The sequence below is a fragment of the Aquarana catesbeiana genome, linkage group LG07 (assembly GCF_042186555.1).
Source record: "Aquarana catesbeiana isolate 2022-GZ linkage group LG07, ASM4218655v1, whole genome shotgun sequence".
In the NCBI taxonomy this organism is placed as follows: domain Eukaryota; kingdom Metazoa; phylum Chordata; class Amphibia; order Anura; family Ranidae; genus Aquarana; species Aquarana catesbeiana.
The window spans coordinates 14,992,971-15,015,210 of NC_133330.1; the positions used below are offsets into that span (position 1 = coordinate 14,992,971).

General features: G+C 45.1%; 1 protein-coding gene across 1 annotated transcript; it reads left to right on the forward strand.

Moving 5' to 3' along the window:
* Positions 1-15,550: 15,550 nt before the first annotated feature.
* LOC141102713 (hyaluronidase-1-like) lies at positions 15,551-21,865 on the forward strand. The gene is made up of 3 exons (XM_073591650.1): positions 15,551-16,457; positions 20,128-20,217; positions 20,355-21,865. Exons 1-3 carry the CDS (start codon positions 15,552-15,554, stop codon positions 20,673-20,675), a joined length of 1,317 nt encoding a protein of 438 aa, XP_073447751.1. The 5' UTR covers position 15,551; the 3' UTR covers positions 20,676-21,865.
* The last annotated feature ends 375 nt before the right edge of the window (positions 21,866-22,240 follow it).

Below are 22,240 nucleotides of genomic sequence, written 5' to 3' on the forward strand. Positions count from 1 at the left end.
AACTCCTTCCAGAGCCTCAGCTCCGCCCACAAGGGAGTCCATCGATAATGGCGGAAATCGTCCTGATGGTCCCAATCCTTTCTTGATGTCGCCAATTACAAGTTTGCTCTTTTTTGGCCGATAACAAGGTTAGCAACAGATATGCAATATTAGCAACATTTAATATGAGGGCACTTTTTATACCTTTATAATACGGGGACAATTTTATATATTTATATATATTATACACCCTTTTTAGTATAATTAAATGTGGTAAATGCATGGTTGAAAATTGTGATGTATGAATAATGTGTGGAGCAGAAATGTCATTGAGATTTGTTTTACAATGACAATAAATCTGATCTCTTATTCTCATTTCATAAAGTGTATCTAAGGCTCCATTCACACTTGTGCGACTCCAAAGTCGTGCAGTTTCCATTGCGACGTTACATTGCGACTTTGATGCAACTTTGGCTGTTGACTGTTGCATGACTGTTGCATTGATAACAATAAAGTGGTTGTAAAGTCTTATGCCGCGTACACACGGTCGGACTTTTCGTCTACAAAAGTCCAACGGACGCCGACGGACTAAATCTGGCTGGTAATCCGATCGTGTGTGGGCTTCTCCGGACTTTCAGCAGACTTTTTCAGCCTCAAATCCGACGGACTTTAGATTTGAAACATGCTTCAAATCTTTACGTCGTAACTACGACGGACCCCGAAATCCGCTCGTCTGTGTGCTAGTCCGACGGACAAAAACCCAAGCTAGGGCAGCTATTGGCTACTGGCTATGAACTTCCTTATTTTAGTCCGGTGTACATCATCACGTACGAATCCGTCGGACTTTTGTGTGGTCGTGTGTAGGCAAGTCCGTTCGTTAGAAAGTCTGCTGCAAGTCCGCGGAAAGTCCGCCGGAAGTATGTCGGACAGGCTGTCGGACTTTTGTAGACGAAAAGTCCGACCGTGTGTACGCGGCATTAAGGTTTTTCACCTTAATGCATCCTATGCATTAAGGTGAAAAACCTTGTGTGCTGCAGTTCCCAAACCCCTCCCCCCCCCTTTTCTAACCTGAGTCCGATCTGATCCAGCGATGTGCATGAGCGCAGTGGCTCTAACCGCTGCCTCTCTCCTCATTGGACAGATTGAGCTCCTGCTGCTGTCAATCAAAAGCTGTGACACTGGAGCAGGGGACGGGGCCGAGTGACTCGGGAGCGAGCTCGCACGGGTGCCCCCACAGAAAGAGGCTTGCCGTGGGGGCAACCGATTGAAGGGAGCGCCGACGGGGGACCCCAGAAGAGGGCCGGGGCTGCTCTGTGCAAAACCATTGCAAAAGGCAGGCAAGTATAACATGATTGTTTTTTTTTTTTTAAAAAGTGAGGGTTTACAATCAATTTAAGATTTTGAGAATTTACATTGCAGTCCATGGCACTCAAGTCCCACCAAAACCTTAGGACGCATTGATTTGAACGGCTTCCTTTGAAATACTTAGACTGCAACTGGATCCGCCGGGCAGGTGAGTCTTCTAAATGTGCAGGATAGGGATGAGCCGAACACCCCCCCTGTTCAGTTCGCACCAGAACATGCGAACAGGAAAAAAGTTCGTTCGAACATGCGAACACCGTTAAAGTCTATGGGACACGAACAGGAATAATCAAAAGTGCTAATTTTAAAGGCTTATATGCAAGTTATTGTCATAAAAAGTGTTTGGGGACCCGGGTCCTGCCCCAGGGGACATGGATCAATGCAAAAAAAAGTTTTAAAAACGGCCGTTTTTTCAGGATCAGTGATTTTAATAATGCTTAAAGTCAAACAATAAAAGTGTAATATCCCTTTAAATTTCGTAGCTGGGGGGGGTGTCTATAGTATACCTGTAAAGGGGCGCATGTTTACTGTGTTTAGAACAGTCTGACAGCAAAATGACATTTCGAAGGAAAAAAGCCATTTAAAACTACTCGCGGCTATTGCATTGCCGGTCCGACAATACACATAGAAGTTCATTGATAAAAACGGCATGGGAATTCCCCACAGGGGAACCCCGAACCAAAATTAAAAAAAAAAATTAAGTTGGGGTTCCCCTAAATTCCATACCAGGCCCTTCAGGTCTGGTACGGATTTTAAGGGGAACCCCGCGCCAAAAAAAAAAAAAAACGGCGTGGGGTCCCCCCAAATATCCATACCAGACCCTTATCCGAGCACGCAACCTGGCAGGCCGCAGGAAAAGAGGAGGGGATGAGAGAGCGGCCCCCCCCCCTCCTGAACCGTACCAGGCCACATGCCCTTAACATTGGGAGGGTGCTTTGGGGTAGCCCCCCAAAACACCTTGTCCCCATGTTGATGAGGTCAAGGGCCTCATCCCCACAACCCTGGCCGGTGGTTGTGGGGGTCTGCGGGTGGGGGGCTTATCGGAATCTGGAAGCCCCCTTTGACAAGGGGACCCCCAGATCCTGGCCCCCACTGTGTAAAATGGTAAGGGAGTACTACCATTTCACTAAAAAACTGTCAAAAATGTTAAAAATGACAAGAGACAGTTTTTGACAATTCCTTTATTTAAATGCTACTTCTTTCTTCTATCTTCCTTCATCTTCCTCCGGCGTTCTCGTCCAGCATCTCCTCCGCAGCGTCTTCTATCTTCTTCTCCTCGGGCCGCTCCGCACCTATGGGGGGACCCCACGCCATTTTTTTGGGTTTTTTTGGCGCGGGGTTCCCCTTAAAATCCATACCAGACCTGAAGGGTCTGGTATGGAATTTAGGGGGACCCCCACATCATTTTTTTTAAAATTTTGGCAGGGGTTCCCCTTAATATCCATACCAGACCTGAAGGGCCTGGTATGGAATTTAGGGGGACCCCCACGTCATTTTTTTTTTTAATTTTAGTTCGGGGTTCCCCTGTGGGGAATTCCCATGCCGTTTTTATCAATGAACTTCTATGTGTATTGTCGGACCGGCAATGCAATAGCCGCGAGTAGTTTTAAATGGCTTTTTTCCTTCGAAATATCATTTTGCTGTCAGACTGTTCTAAACACAGGAAACATGCGCCCCTTTACAGGCATACTATAGACACCCCCCAGCTACGAAATTTAAAGGGATATTACACTTTTATTGTTTGACTTTAAGCATTATTAAAATCACTGCTCCTGAAAAAACGGCCGTTTTTAAAACTTTTTTTTGCATTGATCCATGTCCCCTGGGGCAGGACCCAGGTCCCCAAACACTTTTTATGACAATAACTTGCATATAAGCCTTTAAAATTAGCACTTTTGATTTCTCCCATAGACTTTTAAAGGGTGTCCCACGGCATTCGAATTTGCCGCGAACACCCCAAATTGTTCGCTGTTCGGCGAACTTGTGAACAGCCAATGTTCGACTCGAAGCTCATCTCTAGTGCAGGACCTGCAACCAGGTAAGTGGGGGGTTAAACAAAAGAAAAAGAGGGGGGAGGGAGTGTAAAGTTCTTCTTTAAGCAGTTTTCACCAGAACAGGTGTCCCCATAAGAAGATTTCCCTTCTGTTCCTGTTACATAGTTGATAAGGTTGAAAAAAAGACACAAGTCCAACCTGTGTGTGTGCGCTTTTATGTCAATATTACATTGTATATCCCTGTATGTTGTGGTCGTTTAGGTGCTTATCTAATAGTTTTGAAATGATCAATTAGCCCCCCCCACCCCCCCCTGAAACCACTGCTTGTGGAAGAGAATTCCACATCCTTACCGCTCTTACAGTAAAGAACCCTCTACTCAGTTTCCGGTTAAATCAGTTTTCCTCTAATTTTAGTAAATGGCCACAAGTCTTTTTAAATGCCCTTTCGCTGAAAAGTTTTCTCCTTATTGTGGGGTCACCAGTACGGTATTTGTATATTGAAATCATATCCCCTCTCAAGCGTCTTTTCTCCAGAGAGAATAAGTTCAGTGCTCGCAACCTTTCCTCATAACTAAGATCCTCCAGACCCTTTATTAGCTTTGTTGCCTTTCTTTGTACTCGCTCCATTTTCAGTACATCCTTCCTGAGGACTGGTGCCCGGATCTGGACAGCATACTCCAGGTGCGGCCGGACCAGAGTCTTGTAGAGCAGGAGAATTATCGTTTTATCTCTGGAGTTGATCTCCTTTAAAAAGCATGCCGATATTCTGTTTGCTTTGTTAGCAGCAGCTTGGCATTGCATGCCATTGCTGAGCCTATCATTTACTAGGACCCCCAGGTCCTTTTCCATCCTAGATTCCCCCAGAGGTTCTCCCCCAGTCTATAGATTACATTCATATTTTTGGCACCCAAATGCATTATTTTACATTTTTCTACATTGAACCTCATTTGCCATGTAGTCGCCCACCCCATTCATTTGTTCAGATCTTCTTGCAAGGTTTCAACATCCTGTGGAGAAGTTATTGCCCTGCTTAGCTTAGTATCGTCCACAAATACAGAGATTTAAACTGTTTATCCCATCCTCCAGGTCATCTATGGATAAATTAAATAGGATTGGTCCCAGCACAGAACCCTGGGGGACCCCACTACCCACCCCTGACCATTCCGAGTACTCCCCATTTATCACCACCCTCTGAACTCACTCTTGTAGCCAGTTTTCAATCCATGTACTCACCCTATGGTCCATGCCAATGGACCTTATTTTGTACAGTAAAAGTTTATGGGGAACTGTGTCAAATGCTTTTGCAAAATCCAGATTCACCACGTCTACGGGCCTTCCTTTATCTAGATGGCAACTCACCTCCTCATAGAAGGTTAATAGATTTGTTTGGCAAGAACGATTCTTCATGATTCCATTCTGAATACTGCTAATGATACCATTCTCATTACTAAAATCTTGTATATAGTCCCTTATCAACCCCTCCAAGAGCTTGCATACTATTGATGTTAGGCTAACTGGTCTGTAGTTCCCATGGATGTATCTTGGTCCTTTTTTAAAGATTGGTGCTACATTGGCTTTTCTCCAATCAGCTGGTACCATTCCAGTCAGTAGTTCTGGTGACAACTCAAAATGTTGGATCTCCCATTACTTTGTGTCCTCGTGACACCAGGACCAATACATGGGGTCACACAGACAACAATAAATAGGTATTCATATCCTTCCACACTCCAAGAGTAAGAGCAAAAGCTTGGCTTTATGCTCTATTTATACTTGCGCAACTTGTCATGAGACTTTTTTGGGGTGATTTACTAAAACTGGAGCGTGCAGAATCTGGTGCAGCTTTCCATGGTATCCAATCAGCTTCTAACTTCAGCTTGTTCACTTAAACTTTGACAAATAAATAAATAAATAACTGGAAGCCGATTGGTCACAGCAGTGCCTTGATCACTTGAATTTCTGACACTTTTACCAGTTGGATTTTTTTGCTAGAAAACTTTTAAGAACCCCCAAACATTACACTTTAAAAAAAAAAAAATAGAGGCCCTAGAGAATAAATTGGTGGGTGTTGCAAGTTTTTATGTTATGTGGTATTTGTGCAGCAATTTTTTTAAACGCAATCTTTTTTCGAAAAAAATAAATTTTTCTTGAATTTTAATGCATGAAAAACACAATATAATACCTAACTGTTTGGTAAAATTGAAAATAGGATGTTTCACCGAGTAAATAGATACCAAACATGTCAGGCTTTAAATTGTGCACGCCTGTGCAACAGTATTATCCATACATGACACTTTAAAAGCCCTTACAGGTTACACATTTACAGAGGAGGTCCGGTGCTTGAATTGCTGCCCACGATCTGACCCTCGCGGTGATACCTCACGTGTGTGGGACAATCACTGTTTGCATGCAATATATATATTTTTTATTTTCACACTGTCACTTAAATTTTCTTTTTATTTAGCCCTTTTTATATATTTATTTTAACCACTTAAGGACCGGAAGGATTTACCCCCTTAATCACCGGGCCATTTTTTTTGCGATACGGCACTGCGTCGCTTTAACTGACAATTGCGCGGTCACGCGATGCTGTACCCAAACAAAATTAACATCTTTTATTTAATTTTTTTACCACAAATAGAGCTTTCTTTTGGTGGTATTTGATCACCTCTGCGTTTTTTCTTTTTTTTTTGCGCTATAAATAAAAAAAGAGCAACAATTTTGAAATAAAAAAAGCAATATTTTTGACATTTTGCTATAATAAATATCCCAACAAAAATATATATAAAAAAACACATTTCTTCCTCAATATGTATTCTTCTACATATTTTTGGTAAAAAAAAAACAAAACGCAATAAGCGTATATTGATTGGTTTTCGCAAAGGTTATAGGGATAGAGGTATAGGGTTATAGGGATAGATTTATGGCATTTTTATTATTTTTTTTTTTTTTTAACTAGTAATGGCGGTGATCAGCGATTTTTAGCGGTTTTTAGCGGGACTGCGACATTGTGGCGGACAGATCAGACACTTTTTTGGGACCAGTGACATTTATACAGAGATCAGAGCTATAAAAATGCACTAATTACGGTATAAATGACAGTGGCAGGAAAGGGGTTAACTCTAGTGGTGATCAAAGGGTTACATGTGTTCCCTGGGAGATGTTTCTAACCGTAGGGGGGAGGGGACTGACCGGAGGAGGAGGAGAGAGATCGCTGTTCCTGATCACTAGGAACAGCAGACCTCTTTCTACTTCCCTGACAGAATGGGGATCCGTTTCTTTACATTGACACATCCCCGTTCTGGCTGTCTGAGGAGCGTTCGCGGGTGGCCCGCGGACATCGCGGCCGCTGGTCACATGCATCGGCTCTGGCGCCGCGCAGCGCGTGCGTGCGCCCACTGTATCTATTACACTAACTGATGTACAGCTACGGTGATTCATGTAATAGAGCCCACTTGCCGCAGTATAATGGCGGCGACTGGTCGGCAAGTGGTTAATATAGATCTCCCCTGTGATAGCAATAGGTAGTGACATCTACTCTTGTTGGAGAGATCTGGGGTCTAAGGGCAGAGGGAGACATCCGGGTCTGTTAGATTCCAGATGTCTCCTCTGCCCTTAAAAGCATCTGATCACACCAAGATCGGTGTGTTCAGATGCTTTGCTTATTTAAAAATGGCGCCATTTACATTTGCGAAAAACCGGAAGTGATGTAAGCTCATCGCTCCTGGTCTCCTATATCATAGAGGTGATCGGAGGCGTTACTGTCTCCAATTACCTGTGTGATCAGCTGCAAAAGTACCGGCTCGTCCATCAGGCCTCCCAGTGGGAGAGAAGAGCCCAAGAAAGCCTCGGTAGAGGGTTGGGGGGAAAGGGGGGGAGGATGTCCCCCTTCGCTGCTTGAAAAAGTAATCTAGTGGCTAGTTAGCCACTAGGATTGCTTTTAAAATAAAGCTGCTCTAAAAAAAAATACTGGGATGATGCCTGGAGCTGCAGTCATCATCCACTTGAAGTTCAGCTGTTATGGAAATGATTAAGAGCTCCAATCGAGCCCAAGGTTATCTGCTGCTGTCTCTAATTTGAAAAGTGTTGATATGCATGCATATAAAAGTAAACACTCTGAGACACGCTCAGCGCTATTACTTGTTTCACTTCTAATTTATTCAAGGCGGTGTTAATGTTTTATACACACAAATACGTCATTGCTATGTTAGTCTAATAGGTACATCTCATTGGTTAAGAAGATAAAGAAGATGGAGAATTTTCATAACGAGGTCTGGCTGATCTTTGGTTTTATCTTCAGTTCCGTGTTCTTCTGATGTGTGGGATGTAGGGGGTACCCGCCATCTTGAGAAAATATAGGAACAGAGCAAACCTGTATACTTATATAATGAGTAAGGAGAAAAATATGTATGCACATAAGAAAATAGACATTTTCAGATTACTATTATTATTATCTACATCACATTCCTTCACAATCCCCCCTAAAATGACTATTTTCTCTTTTCTGTCCCTAATACTAAAGGTCCCATTTTGGCCTGGCCCTTCTCCTCAGCAACTCTTTTAGGCTGTATATAGAATTGGGCAGCAACTGTTCACTTCCCTCCTCAATACAGCTGGAGAGGTGCAGTCAGGCGCTATCTATCCCTAAAACCCTAAAGGATTGTGAGATTTTGGACAGGGAGTGACTGTAGGGGAGTGAAGGGTTTGTCATCTTCCATCATAAGGAGGTCCTCTTCTTCTTGGTGGAGAAATGTAGGTGTGCTATTGTCTACAGCCTTGCTCATTAACTTTTTACAAAAGGTAGAATACAGCATACAATCAGGGCTAAAAGGACCAGGATTATTAATACCGTTACCCCTATCTGGACGAGCACCTTCTGCCACTCATCCAGCTAAAATATTGATCCCATGGGTCTGTGATACCTGAGTTCTTCTTCAACTCCAGTGACAGATCTTCTAATTTCTTTATAGCTAGAGTAACCTTACCATTTGGGCCAGTATTATCAGGAATGTATGTGCAGCAAGTTCCTGTTTTTTCTATCATTTTACAGACACCCCCCTTCTCGGCTAACACCATGTCTAAGGCCATCCGGTTCTGGAAGGTCATGTAGGAAGTGGGGGCTAACTGGTCAGCAATTCCCTGGAGGGCATCTTTAGTGTAATTTACACATCTCTGTTGGTTATAATATGTGTAGTGTCAGGTCACCTAGAGGCTGGGTGACAGATGCACACCGTTGGGATCAGGAATGCACCGCAAGGTAGTGGTCCCTATGGCTGACTGCTGCGGATTGTACCCTGGGAGGTTCAGGAATCAGGTCTACTGGATCACTGACACAGATCCCACTGGGAGCTAGAGCATAGATTCCCCAGGGCGCGGAGTCTAAGAGCCAGCAGGTGTTCACCAGAGCCTCTAGTGGTGAGGATGGACTGCGCTGCAGTCTGGCTCCAGGTCGCGGCCCCCGGGGCCTCACAGCTCACGCTCACACTACAGGAGAAGAGGAAGGAGGCAGCAGACTGGAACAACAAGGAAAGTAAGGTACAAGCCAAGGTCGGTAACCGGAATCAGATGTAGGAAACATAGCAAGTACACACAGAGGCTAACACACAGTGGTTGATCAGCACTGCTGGCTTGCAGTGCACAGGTTAATATAGGGTTCCCTGATAGGGCCTGGGGTGGGGCCATGCTTATAGGAGAGGTTACAAAAGCAGTCAGGTGAGGGTCTGCTGGTCTCTAGAGATGAACACATGGAGACAGGTATGCTGATCGACAAACTCTATTGCATTACCATGACATGTAGTTAATCCAATCTACATTCTTGCTGACAGTTGTTATGGGGATCAAAGACTCAAAACCAGCTTTTACCAGATCCCTGGCTTTAAACTCATCAGGGACCCCCCTTGTAACCCCTATGACATGTATGTATACATGAGGATCAAAGCTTCCGGAGAGAGCTGTTCGCTTCCTCCTCTGACTGTGTGCTGGGTCAGTGTATGTATCAGGGGTATCTTTGGTTAGGATATGGGGCTTTCTATTTTCATCTTTTTTGTCTAATGCACTCTGTGGTCGCCCAGTCTGGCCCTGTGTTCCAACCCACTGGCCCCCACAGAAACCACAACTCTGTCCCCAGTAACTGTCTGTGTGGCATACATATATGTCCTTACCGTCAGGGATATCACTGTACCAATGGCATCACCATGAAGGGTCAAACGGACAAGGTACTATGTCACAGTAATCTAAGTTAAAGGTGGTCACATGTGTACCTGAAGAGTTACACCAAAATGTAATTATGTTATCATTTTTGTGATGGCCACCTCCTGGGCCCCTCCCCCCTAGATCAAACAGAAAAAGGATATGCAGCACCCGAAAACACGCTCTCCTGCAGTGATAAGCGTGCATTCAGGTGTTCTTCCTGGCCAACTTGACTGAGGTGGCTGTGGTCACCAAAACTTGGAATGGACCATCATAACTTGGCTCAAGGATCTCCAGACAGTAGTTGGTGTGTTCCTGTATCTAATTCAGGATCTGGAATGGAAGAAAACACCTGGACATGCATTCAGGTTAATTCTCGTGATAATGTGGTTACATAATTAGTCAACACATCAGACTGTAACTGTAACTGTTGTAGAAAGTAACAACCAAGTCTGGGAGCTGAACCAAACAAAATTTCATAAGGGGATAGGGCATGTTTCCCCTGGGGGTGTGTCTGACACTGAACAGGGCAATGGGCTAACTGTCTGGCCAACTCATGTTAGTCTCTTGGGCCATCTTTAACATCCTGTTTTTAGTGTCCCATTCATCCTTTCTACCTTCCCGCTACTTTGAGGGTGGTATGGGATGTGTAGTGCCAACTGAACCCCCAGTGCTACCCAAATCTCTTTAGTAAGGGTTGTTGTTAGGGCTGGTCCCTGATCTCTCAATATCACCTCTGGGACCCCAAATCTACATACTATCTCACTCAGTAGTTTCTTAGCTGTGGTCCTGGCAGTCGTGACCATTTCCACTAGGGCGTTTTCAAATTTGTCACTTCTTGGCACTTGAGAATGATCAATTTGCATCCTCTGGAATGGGGTATAGGGCTTTTGCCAGGTGCTTCTTCTGTGCTTCTTCTGTGCTTCTTCTGTGCATCCTGGGTTACATTTGGTGCAGATAATGCATGATCTGCAGAAGCTGTCGGTCAGTGGAGTAACTCTTGGTGCAACACTTGTTGATAAGAGAGTTCATAAAAGTCTTTGTCAAGTGGGCAGCTCCATGTGCCCATTGCACCACGGCTGGGTACATACTCCTGGGTAGACAAGGCTTCTTGTTGCACTCGAATAGTCCATTTCTGAGAGTTGTTCCTCTCCGTTTCCAGCTTTCCTTCTTATCCGCACTTGTTGTTTCCTGTAGTTCTTTTAGATAAACTCTGTCCACTGGGAAAGTCTGTAAGGTAAGCACGGGGCGGTCTTCTTCTACCACCCTGCTGTCCACTTCCCGTGGACCACCAGCTGTCTGTTTGGCAGCTGTATTGGCTCGATGATTGCCTTAAGCTTCCTTTGAGTTCATTTTGTCGTGTGCTTTACTCAGAATAGTCACTTGGGTTGTGAGAAGCAAGGCATCAATCAAGTTTTCACAGGTGTTCCTGCAGCCATCAGGAATCCTCTGTTCTAGATAACACCATAATCATGGGCAATGTTGAAAGCATATCTTGAGTCCATATGAATGTTGGCTCTTTTTCCCTCTGCCCATTTACATGCTGTAGTAAGTGCTTACAGCTCTGCCTCCTGTGCAGACATCACCAGTGGTAAGGCTTCAGCTTGTAGAACAGTGTTTCAGTGGTGACCGCGTGTCCTGTGTGGTCATGGGGTAACAAGTCAAGACTCTACTCCTCCTCCTTCCCCCCCTCGAGAAGTGGAAGAAGGGTGGTAGGGTTCAGTGTTTGACAACTTAATAGAGTAATGCTGTCCAGTAGGAGGGAACACAGGAGTCTCAAGTGTCTGGTAGTGGACAAGTGTTTCGGCTGGATCTTGGTTGAATATGGCAACAACGTCATGGGGAGCAAGCAGAACGAGGCAGTGTCCGAGGACCAAGTTCAAAGTTTTGTCAAGCAAGGCTTGTGTAGCAAATCCAGCTCGCAGACACAATAGGCCTCCTCTTGCTACCGCATCCAGCCGACAGGAATAATATCCTATGGGGCGTAGGCTGATGCCGTGTGATTGGGTGAGTACACCTGCAGCATGTCCCAGACGTTCGGATACAAAGAGCTTGAGCGCTTTGTCGTAGTCTGGGAGCCCTAGCGCCTGAGATGGCACACTTGAGGGCCTCAAACTTAGATATTTCTTCAGGAGACATCTGGAAGGGGTCTGATTGCAGAGCATCAGTAGGAAGGCTTCTGGAATCCATGCTCTGCACTAAGAAATTAGTCCAAGGAAAATGACAGGTGTTGAGCACCACTGCATTTTGGGCTTTGTGGTTCTGCAGCCCTGGTTGGCAAGATAGCACAACAGGCTTTCTGAGGTGACTTCAACAGGGGGTAAGTCAGCTGCACAAAAGAGAAGGTCATCAACATGTTGGAAGAGAATCACTTCCGGGTGTTCCTCTTGTCATGTGTCAAGGATGATAGCCATAGCTTTTGCAAACTGGCTTGGAAAATTCTGTGCCCCTTGTGGCACAACTGTTTAGGTATGTTGCCGTTTCTTTCCGTGGATGAATGCAAAAAGGTACCAGTAGGAGGGGTGAGGGTGGACACTGAAGAAAACGTTTGTAAGGTCCACCTCTGTGAGGTATTTTGCAGTCAAAGGCATCCACAGTAGGTACCTGGTTCTCTTTTTAGGATTCTCTTCTTGGGGTTATTGTGTGGTTTCCGGGGCAATGATGCGCCCTCTTTTAGCTTGACTGAAACTGGTGGCACCTTTAAGTGACCGTTGTCTTCCGGTCCTGTGGACCATAGGCACGCAGGGATTCTGTCAAGTACTTCCTGCAGTATTGAACTTGAAGTTTTTTTTTTTTTCTTCATTAAGTGTCATCAGGAAAGGCTGAGAACACAAAGCAGATGAGTCTTCTAAAGATAGGGGAGTATGTAAGTTCACCCCCCCTTCAGGCGTGTCCTGATTGAGGCCTGTAGTCCGGGCAACACATCAGCTCCTAGTAGATTCAAGGGACATGTAGAGGACACCATAAATCTGGCAAGCAAATCAGGAAGTGGACTGGAGCGGGGCACCCCATCCATTCCTACGCAGGAAACATCAATAGTGGAAAGGAAAGAATTATTAGGCAGATTCACCGCCCTCAACACACTTTTGGCTGCACCCCTGTCAATGAGGAAAGTGGTAGGTTTTTCGTCTGGGACATCTTGGGGCTCTGCATTCTTTTCTGAGGTGACCCCGTTTCCCACAGTTGTAACAGGTGATCCTTTCCCTGGTATTGAGCAGTGGTGGTGGACTAGTGTAGGCTGGGATCTTCGTCATGGGTTACCATGAGGGGCGTTGGTTTTTTACCTTTTTGATTTTCTATACCTCTGGCCACCAACAATAAATCAGACATTTTCATTGAACGGTATTCAGGGCGGGCCACCATCAGGCCTTTTCTGATATCCTCTCTGAGCCCTGAAACAAAAGCAGTTGATAACATGTGTGTGTGTGCCTTTATGAGTCTAGCATGATACTTCTTCACAGACTCCCCTTTATCTTGGGTAATATCTTGGATTGTGGTCTTCTGGAATCCATCAACTTCTCCTTTGCCCAGTCATGGAGTTGTGCACAGAACTCCACGCTTGAGGTGTAGGAAGTGGCACTTGTCAGGCAGGCATCATTGAAGGCCATCTGCATGACTGGCCAAAAGACATATCCTGTTTTGATTTGGCATAGGCTGATCAAGTCTCTCCAGGCAGCTGAGTAAGTTTCTTGTATCTGCACTATCCTGTGGTAGAAGGGAATTGGCTGCTTCTCTGGGTCAGGCAGACTTGTCACTAAGGCCGCTGCTTGTGATAGAGTAAAAGTGACATACATCACTGGTGCCCCTTCTGGTAACTGAGGCTGTTGTTGGGGCGGGGGCTGGCAAGAAGCACTGTTCCTTACGGTTGCCAGCATGTGTTTGAGATCCTCTCGGAACTGAGAGTCTGGAGCCGGATTGGGGGTTAAATCAGTGGGTGGCCTTGCTGCCTGCTGTCGGGCTTCCCACTCAGATGCTTCTTCATCATTAACATATCCGGCTTGGGAATGTGATGCTCCCGTATTGGGGAAGACAGGTGTGTGGTATGAACCATCTTGGTTTAAACAGGGAGGGCTGGGTACAGGCTGTTTAAGCTTACTGGGTGTACCAAGATGGCCGCCGGCAGGAAGTGCACTGGACTGGGTAGAAAGTGAAGGCATGGGTGCACTAAGATGGCCGCCGGGCTGAGTTGTCACAGTGGGTTGTGCTTGGGTGGTGAGAAAGGAGTGGTTGTTAGACGGAGGTCAGTGCTGTCCCTCCCCTCCTTTGTTTCAAGTTCCAACATATCATCAGCTCTGTGATACACATACATAATACAATCGCCATCTTTCTTAACTTCCTTTATCCAATTTTCTTTATCACACAGGATTTTTCTCCCTGTCTCTTCAGCAACATAACTTTCGCCACTTCTTTCAACTTTGTTAACTATTTCAACATCTTCTTTGCAATATCACTTTCTTTTCTCCCGTACAACCAAGGGGTTAATATTTTTCTCAGCGTTCTTATCAGCAAATTCCTTCGGTGGGGGCTCATAAGACTAATGTACGGTTAATCTCAGAACAAGAACAAACACATCAGGGGTAGTGAGGAGCAACGGCCTGCGACCCAACAGATCCCCCGGGCAGCCCTCCTTCTCTGACTTTCACCAGTCCCCACCCCCTCTCATGTATAGCAAACAATAAACCACAAATACAATCACGACAGGACATTACACCTGCCACTCTTCGAACTGCAAAATTTCAGCAGGCTAAAATAACCAAGGGCAGACCACCCTGCAAAAATAAACCCGTTTATAGACGCTTGCTACAAGGGAAACAATCTCATCTCAGAGGCCGAAAGCTCATCTGGAGATGAGACTACCCATTCACACATGTAGCACTTCAGGCTGCAAAGCCAGCAGCTGAAATTCCCCTCAAAGGTTCGTCGAACCCAGAGTAACCCGTCTATAACGTTTGCCACACGGGAAACAATCTCATGCCAGAGGCCGAAAGCTCATCTGGAGATGAGACTACCCATTCACACATGTAGCACCCTTAGACTGCTGAGTTTCGCAGCCCAAAGAATGGCAGACAGTGAACAAAAAATACAGTCAGCAGAAACCCATTGGCAGGTTCGTTAAAACAACCTCAGGCGAGGAATTACCTGCCTCTAAGACAGTCTCAGCATACCGACAGAATCCAGCCATCAACCGAAAGATAAGAGAGTCGTACAGTGGTAAGAATATAAATCAAACTCACCGGTACTGTTAGGGCTGCGCAAACCCCGTCTCATCAATCAGTTAACGCCCGAATGCTTATCGCGGTACGGCTTCGACTGTAGCCTGAGGTCCCGGGTTTCGGCACCATCTGTTATGGAAATGATTAAGAGCTCCAATCGAGCCCAAGGTTATCTGCTGCTGTCTCTAATTTGAAAAGTGTTGATATGCATGCATATAAAAGTAAACACTCTGAGACACGCTCAGCGCTATTACTTGTTTCACTTCTAATTTATTCAAGGCGGTGTTAATGTTTTATACACACAAATACGTCATTGCTATGTTAGTCTAATAGGTACATCTCATTGGTTAAGAAGATAAAGAAGATGGAGAATTTTCATAACGAGGTCTGGCTGATCTTTGGTTTTATCTTCAGTTCCGCGTTCTTCTGATGTGTGGGATGTAGGGGGTACCCGCCATCTTGAGAAAATATAGGAACAGAGCAAACCTGTATACTTATATAATGAGTAAGGAGAAAAATATGTATGCACATAAGAAAATAGACATTTTCAGATTACTATTATTATTATCTACATCACATTCCTTCACACAGCGACATACTGGTATGTCGCCTAAAGGAGCCCTAACTGTGGTGTCGGCCAACAACAGGAATTTAGATGCTTTGGGTATTCCTATCAAGAAATATTTTCTGTACTTTGAGGGACTTTATGGACCTAAATGGCCCATACATGAAATTACTGCAGCCAGATTTTCCCCAGACATCATATTAACACAACTTTTTTGTTTTTCTCAGGAATGAGAACACATGTGGTGCCACCATGTTCATCGGACCAGCAGGATTCATTCCCACTACCTCTCTTCTCTTCTTCTCCATCTTGTACCTCCCGGCTGGCTGTGACCCCATTGTCTCTGGCTGGCCCTTTGTCATTCTGTGGAATGCACCTACCCTTCCTTGCTTGGTCAAACACAATGTATTACTGGACCTGGAAGCTTTTGATATTATTGTCAACCAGAACCATTCATTTAAGGGCCCAGAAGTGGCGATCTTCTACAGCACCCAGTGGGGTCTCTATCCATACTACAACCAGGATAACAAACCAGTCAATGGTGGCCTTCCCCAAAACTCCAGCCTTTGGGACCATTTGGTTAAAGCTCGGAAAGATCTGGAAGCCGTTGTCATGGACCAGAACTTCAGTGGAGTGGCGGTGGTGGACTGGGAAGATTGGAGGCCCCAATGGGACCGTAACTGGAATAATATGACCCTCTACCACTTGTGGTCACTACAGCTGGTCAGTCAGAGGCACCCCGACTGGTCTTATGGGAGGCTGAGGAGGCATGCAAAGAGGCAGTTTGAGGCAGCGGCCAAGGCCTTCATGTTGTCCACCCTGCAGATGGCTCTCCTGCTGAGGCCCAGAGGCCTCTGGGGGTTTTATGGCTTTCCAGAGTGCTACAATTACGACTTCATAAATTCCAGCCAGAAATACACTGGCCGGTGCTCAGATGACGAAATGAGAAGGAACGATGCCTTGGACTGGTTGTGGCAGACCAGCCGTGCTCTATATCCTCATATCTACCTGGGCAAAGACCTGAAGAACTCTGAGCACGTGGGACCCTATGTCAGGCACCGTGTGCAGGAAGGACTCAGAGTGTCAGCCGATGTAGAGGTCCCAGTGCTGCCATACGCCCGCATTGTCTACACCTACAGTATGGACTTTCTGAGCCAGGTAATCACACCTTACAAAGGTTAATAACACCCAACTGAGTGTCTTGTCATATGGCAAAAAAATTTTCTGCTATGCCTGCACAGGCTCTATAAGTGTTTATTGAGGAACAACAAAAGCCAGCATGCTATGACAATCATCATTTAGTAGCAGCAGACACTGAGACTTGTAGTTCCACAATAGATGGAGCACTAAATTTTAAAGTAGAACTTTCAGTAACATTAGTCACAATATACAAGAACAGTATCTTTTTTTTTTTTTTTTTTTTAGGATTCTTTTTATCATAAAGAATCCATTGACTTTGCCAGGCTGAGCTTATTTCATCTGTCTGCTGCAGGCAGGAGGAAGCATTTCCTAAATCTCCCCTCCCCAAGTGATCAGACTGCAACATTGTAGCTATTCATCAAGATGAGCGGCTGCAGCGAAGGCTGATCTGTGTCAAATAAATTGGGAATTTATTACTTATGTTATTATTAACCACTTCCCAACTGTCCCATAGCAGATTTACTGCCCATTCTACACAGGATCATGTGTATATATATATATGTGATTCTGCACTTCCGTCTAGAGGGTGGGCGTAGTCGGTGGGCTGCTCCTGCTGTGGTTACTCACAGCAGAAGCCGATCTGTGCGTGCCGGGCACTGGTTGTACGCCATCACCTGCCAATCGTCGGGCAAAGATGAGGCAGAGCTCCGTCCTGACGGGGGGGGGGGGGGGGGGGGGGTTGGGGGTTCGGGGGAGTGATGAATTTTGTGTCCCTGCAAAGGGAATAAAATCTATCACTTCCCTTAGTAAAAGCAGTACACAGTTTACGCAAAAACACTGGTTAAGCACACATTTAACCCTTTGATCGCCCTGATGTTTAACCCCTTCCCAGCCAGTGTCAGTAGTACAGTGACAGCGCACTGATCACTCAGTGTCACTGGTTCCCACAAAGTGACAAAAAATGTCAGTTAGTGTCCGATTGTCTGCTGCAATATCGCAGTCCCGCTATAAGTCGCTGATCGGCGCCATTAGTAGTATAAAATAAATAAATAAAAATTCCAGTGTATACCCCATAGTTTGTAGACGCGATAACTTTTGCACAAACCAATCAATATACGCTTGTTGGGATTTTCATTTTTTTTTTTACCAAAAATATGTAGCAGAATACATATTTATAAAGAAATTAGATTTTTTTTTAATTTATTGGATATGTTTTATAGCAAAAAGTAAAAAAGATATATTCTTTTTTCAAAATTGATTTTTTTTTGTTTATAGCGCAAAAAATAAAAACCGCAGCGGTGATCAAATACCACCAAAAGAAAGCTCTATTTGTGGGGGAAAAAAAGGACATCAATTTTACTTGATTACAGCGTCAGACGACTGCGCAATTGTCAGTTAAAATAACGCAGTGCCGTATCGCAAAAAAAATGGCCTTGTCATGAAGGGGGTAAATCTTCCCAGAGGTCAAGTGGTTAAAGAGTGAGTGTCCGCAGATCAGATCAACCAGCTGCTATTTTATATAGACCCCAAGCCCGAGATCAGCCCCCAATGTATAAAGATTGAGATCCCCAGTTCCCAGCCCCACCCATCAGTTGCAGCCATTATGAAGCAGGACAAGAGGGGGGTTTCACCATGTCAGATTCAAACAGTGTAGTTGCCACATCCCTAATATAGTGTTAAAGCGGAGTTCCACACAAAAATGGAACTTCCGCTTTTCGGAACCCCTTCCCCCCTCCGGTGTCACATTTGGCACCTTTCAGGGGGGAGGGGGGTGCAGATACCTGTCTAAGACAGGTATTTGCACCCACTTCCGGCATAGACTCCCACGGGAGTCTATGCCTCTTCCTGTCCCTCCGCGCTGTCTCCTGGGAAACACACAGCTCCCAGGAGTGAGCGGGGACCACTTGGGACGCGCATTAGGGAACCGGGAAGTGAAGCCGCGACGCTTCACTTCCTGATTCCCTCACCTAGGATGGCGGCGGCAGCTGCCGAGAACCGAGCGGGTTCTCGGCGTCCCCTGCCGACATCGCTGGACCCTGGGACAGGTAAGTGGCCATGTATTAAAAGTCAGCAGCTGCAGTATTTGTAGCTGCTGGCTTTTAATATTTTTTTTTTTTTGGCGGTTTAGGTGGACCCCCGCTTTAAGAAAGAGAGAGATCCCCCTTCATTGGGACTTTTAAGGCAACATACACTTGGATAATGAAAAAAAGTCAAATTTATTGAATATACATAAAAAATATTCGATCATAGAAATGATCAATAATAAAAACCATCCAAATTTGTACAAAAAAATACATAGAAAAAGGAAAAAAACAGCAATAAACAATAATTTACATGAACAGTATGACAACACTGTAATAATCTCCAGTATAAAGAGATCATCGGTATCCAACGCGTTTCTGGTTAAACACCTTCATCAGGGGTATAGGATAAGAGTAAGTATAGTCACAATCTGTTTTTTTTTTTACATGCAATAATGATTCCACAACAAAAGAAGAAATAGGTGAAGCAACTGTACGAGAGGGGGGCGTAGATGGGCACCAAACAGGAAGCGGTGAAATCTTAAAACCCCATAGATCCCAACAGCTGGCGTCTCCCCGCTCTCCAAGCACTGCAGAGCGGGGAGACGCCAGCTGTTGGGACCCATACATGACATTTGGAAGTCCTGGCGTTTTTAACTAACTAGGAGCCTTATTTAAGGCCCTGATCAGTTATTTCTATTTGTTATTGGACAACGTCCTGTCAGGCCGTCAGAACCCACTTCTTGTATTACCTAATAGGTAGATACCTGACCTGGAACCTACGGGGTTTTAAGATTTCACCGCTTCCTGTTTGGCGCCCATCTACGCCCCCCTCTTGTACAGTTGCTTCACCTATTTCTTCTTTTGTTGTGGAATCATTATTGCATGTAAAAATATATATATACTTACTTATACTATACTTACTCTTATCCTATACCCCTGACGAAGGTGTTTAACCAGAAACGCGTCGGGATCACTTTATGCCGGAGAGTATTACTGTGTTGTCATACTGTTCATGTAAATTATTGTTTTTTGCTGGTTTTTTTTTTTTTTCCTTTTTCTATGTAATTTTTTTGTACAAATTTTGATGGTTTTAATTATCGATCATTTCTATGATTGAATATTTTTATGTATATTCAATAAATTTGACTTTTTTTCATTATCAAAGTGTATGTTGCCTTAAAAGTCCCAATGAAGGGGGATCTCTCTCTTTCTTAACCATTATGAAGCAGTCACACACTGCCTTTGGGATGTCCCTTTTATTTTACATGAACAGCGCAGCAGCAGGAATAAAGCCGGCCATAAATGATGCGATTTTTTTTTTTTTTAATGCATCCACAGGTTGTAGATAAGAAAACAGTTAATTTCCCCCATCCAACACAATCAATGTTGATGAGGGAATGCCTCCCCTATAGTGTTCTCCCAGTACGGGGCGTGGGGAGCAGTCCCAACCGGGAGAACACAGTGACTATTGCCTATTGGGTACAAACAGCCTGCCCATAGATGGTTCACATCCCTGCTGAACCGGCCAAGACTCCAACTATCTATAGCCGGCTTTAGACCCGAAGCCAGAGGGTCTGTGTACAGACAGGGACTACTATTGTCCATATAATGCAGAGTGCCATTATTTCTTTATTTCATTTATGCCATGTTGTTGCTCTCTGCAGGACGATTTGATTAAGACGATTGGACAGAGCGCAGCACTGGGGGCCTCTGGGATCGTCCTTTGGGGGAGCAATGACTACAGTCAAAGCAAGGTAACTCCATACACATCATACACCTTATCTCCTCCATTGCAGAACGATATGGTTGGAATTATGTTAGTCATTCTGGGGGGGGTTGTCTGGTAGAGGTTTGGTCCAGCTTCAGTCTTGTGATTTATTTCCATCCCCAGGAGTCGTGTTTGGCTGTAAAGGGGTACACAGAGGAGACCCTGGCCCCCTACTTGAAGAACGTCACTATGGCGGCCATGCTTTGCAGCAATGCGATATGCTCGGGTAATGGACGCTGCGCCCGCAGATCGGTGGATTCCGATGTCTACCTCCACCTGGACCCCCGACTATTCACCATCCAGAGGAATCCCTTCATGAAAGGGTTTGTGGTGAACGAAAATCTCACCAGGAAGAAACCGAAATGCTTGTGGCAGCATTTCCAATGTCGCTGCTATAAGGGGTGGAAAGGAAGCGACTGTTCCCTGAAGAGGCGCCAACAATGAATGGAGAGCGCAAACAGACTTTGAGTCAAAAGGCCGCATTTCAGTTCAAGATCCGGGCCACTAAAAATCAAATTTACTAACAGAAACATCAGAAAATCAATAGATTTCAATGACAATTCATAATTTCATAGAAATGTAATGGAGACTTTGGTGATGCACTCAGGGTATGTGTCCTGAATCTGCTTTTTCTATGCTTCTGCCCCCATCTACCAGCCTGCCCACTGCCAGACTTGAAGCACAGAGTTGAAGATGTGAACCGACCCCTGCACCCTGTGCATTATGCACTTATGAACCCTGCACTTTCCATTGCACACTCCTAACCCCTGCACTCTTTGTGTTAGGAATTCCTGGCCCCTGCACTCTGTGCATTATGCACTTCTGAGCCCTGTACTCTTTGTGATATGAATTTCTGACCCCTGCACTTTGTGTTACACACCCCTGACCTCTGCACTCTGTGCATTATGCATTCCTGACCCCTGCACTCTTTCTGATATGAATTTCTGACCCCTGCACTTTGTGTTACACACCCCTGATGTCCGCACTCTCTGCATTATGCATTCCTGACCCCTGCACTGTATTCATTACACACTCCTGACCCCTGCACTGTGCATCCTGCAAGCCTGCTCTCTCTTTGCGTTTTACACTCCTGACTCCTGCACTCTGTGAGTTATGTACTCCTGAGCCTTGCACTACTCTGTCTGTGTTACGTGATCCTGACCTCTTTCACTCTATTACACACTCCTGACCTGAACTCTGCACTCTGTGTGCTTTGCACTCCTGACTCCTGCAATCTCTGCATCATGCACTCCTGTTCTCTTTGTGTTATACACCTCTGACCCCTGCACTCTGTGTGTTATGCACTCCTGACCCCTGCACTCTGTGTGTTATGCACTCCTGACCCCTGCACTCTGTGTGTTATGCACTCCTGACCCCTGCACTCTGTGTGTTATGCACTCCTGACCCCTGCACTCTGTGTTATGCACTCCTGACCCCTGCACTCTGTGTGTTATGCACTCCCGACCCCCTGCACTCTGTGTGTTATGCACTCCCGACCCCCTGCACTCTGTGTGTTATGCAATCGTGACCCTCTTGCACTCTGTGTGTTATGCAATCGTGACCCCCCCCCCCCCACTCTGTGTGTTCTTTACTCCTAATCCCTGCACACTGTGCATTATGCACTTCTGATCACTGCCCCCTATGAGTTACACTCATGACTGAACTCTGTATATTCAGCTTCAGAATCTGTTCTGTATTTCTACAAATCTCTCCTGGCAGAAAATGTCCCTTTTGAAAGATATAAAATGTGATACATTGTTTAATAAATTCCCTTACACTGTATCATTCTGTGTCCATACCTTGGCTTGGTGAAGGAGATTTTTTTTATATAGGGGTGGAGAATTTCTTCTAAAGATGTGTGTCTGCTTAAAGGCACAGTCCATCTCTGATACCATTGTTTTATGTTCTACCTTTATTTAGGATGTAATGCAAAATATCGCATTCACCAACCTGCTTACCTGAATTGTGAGGTGCTTCTTGCTCTAGGTTGCTTTTATTTGAGTTCAGTG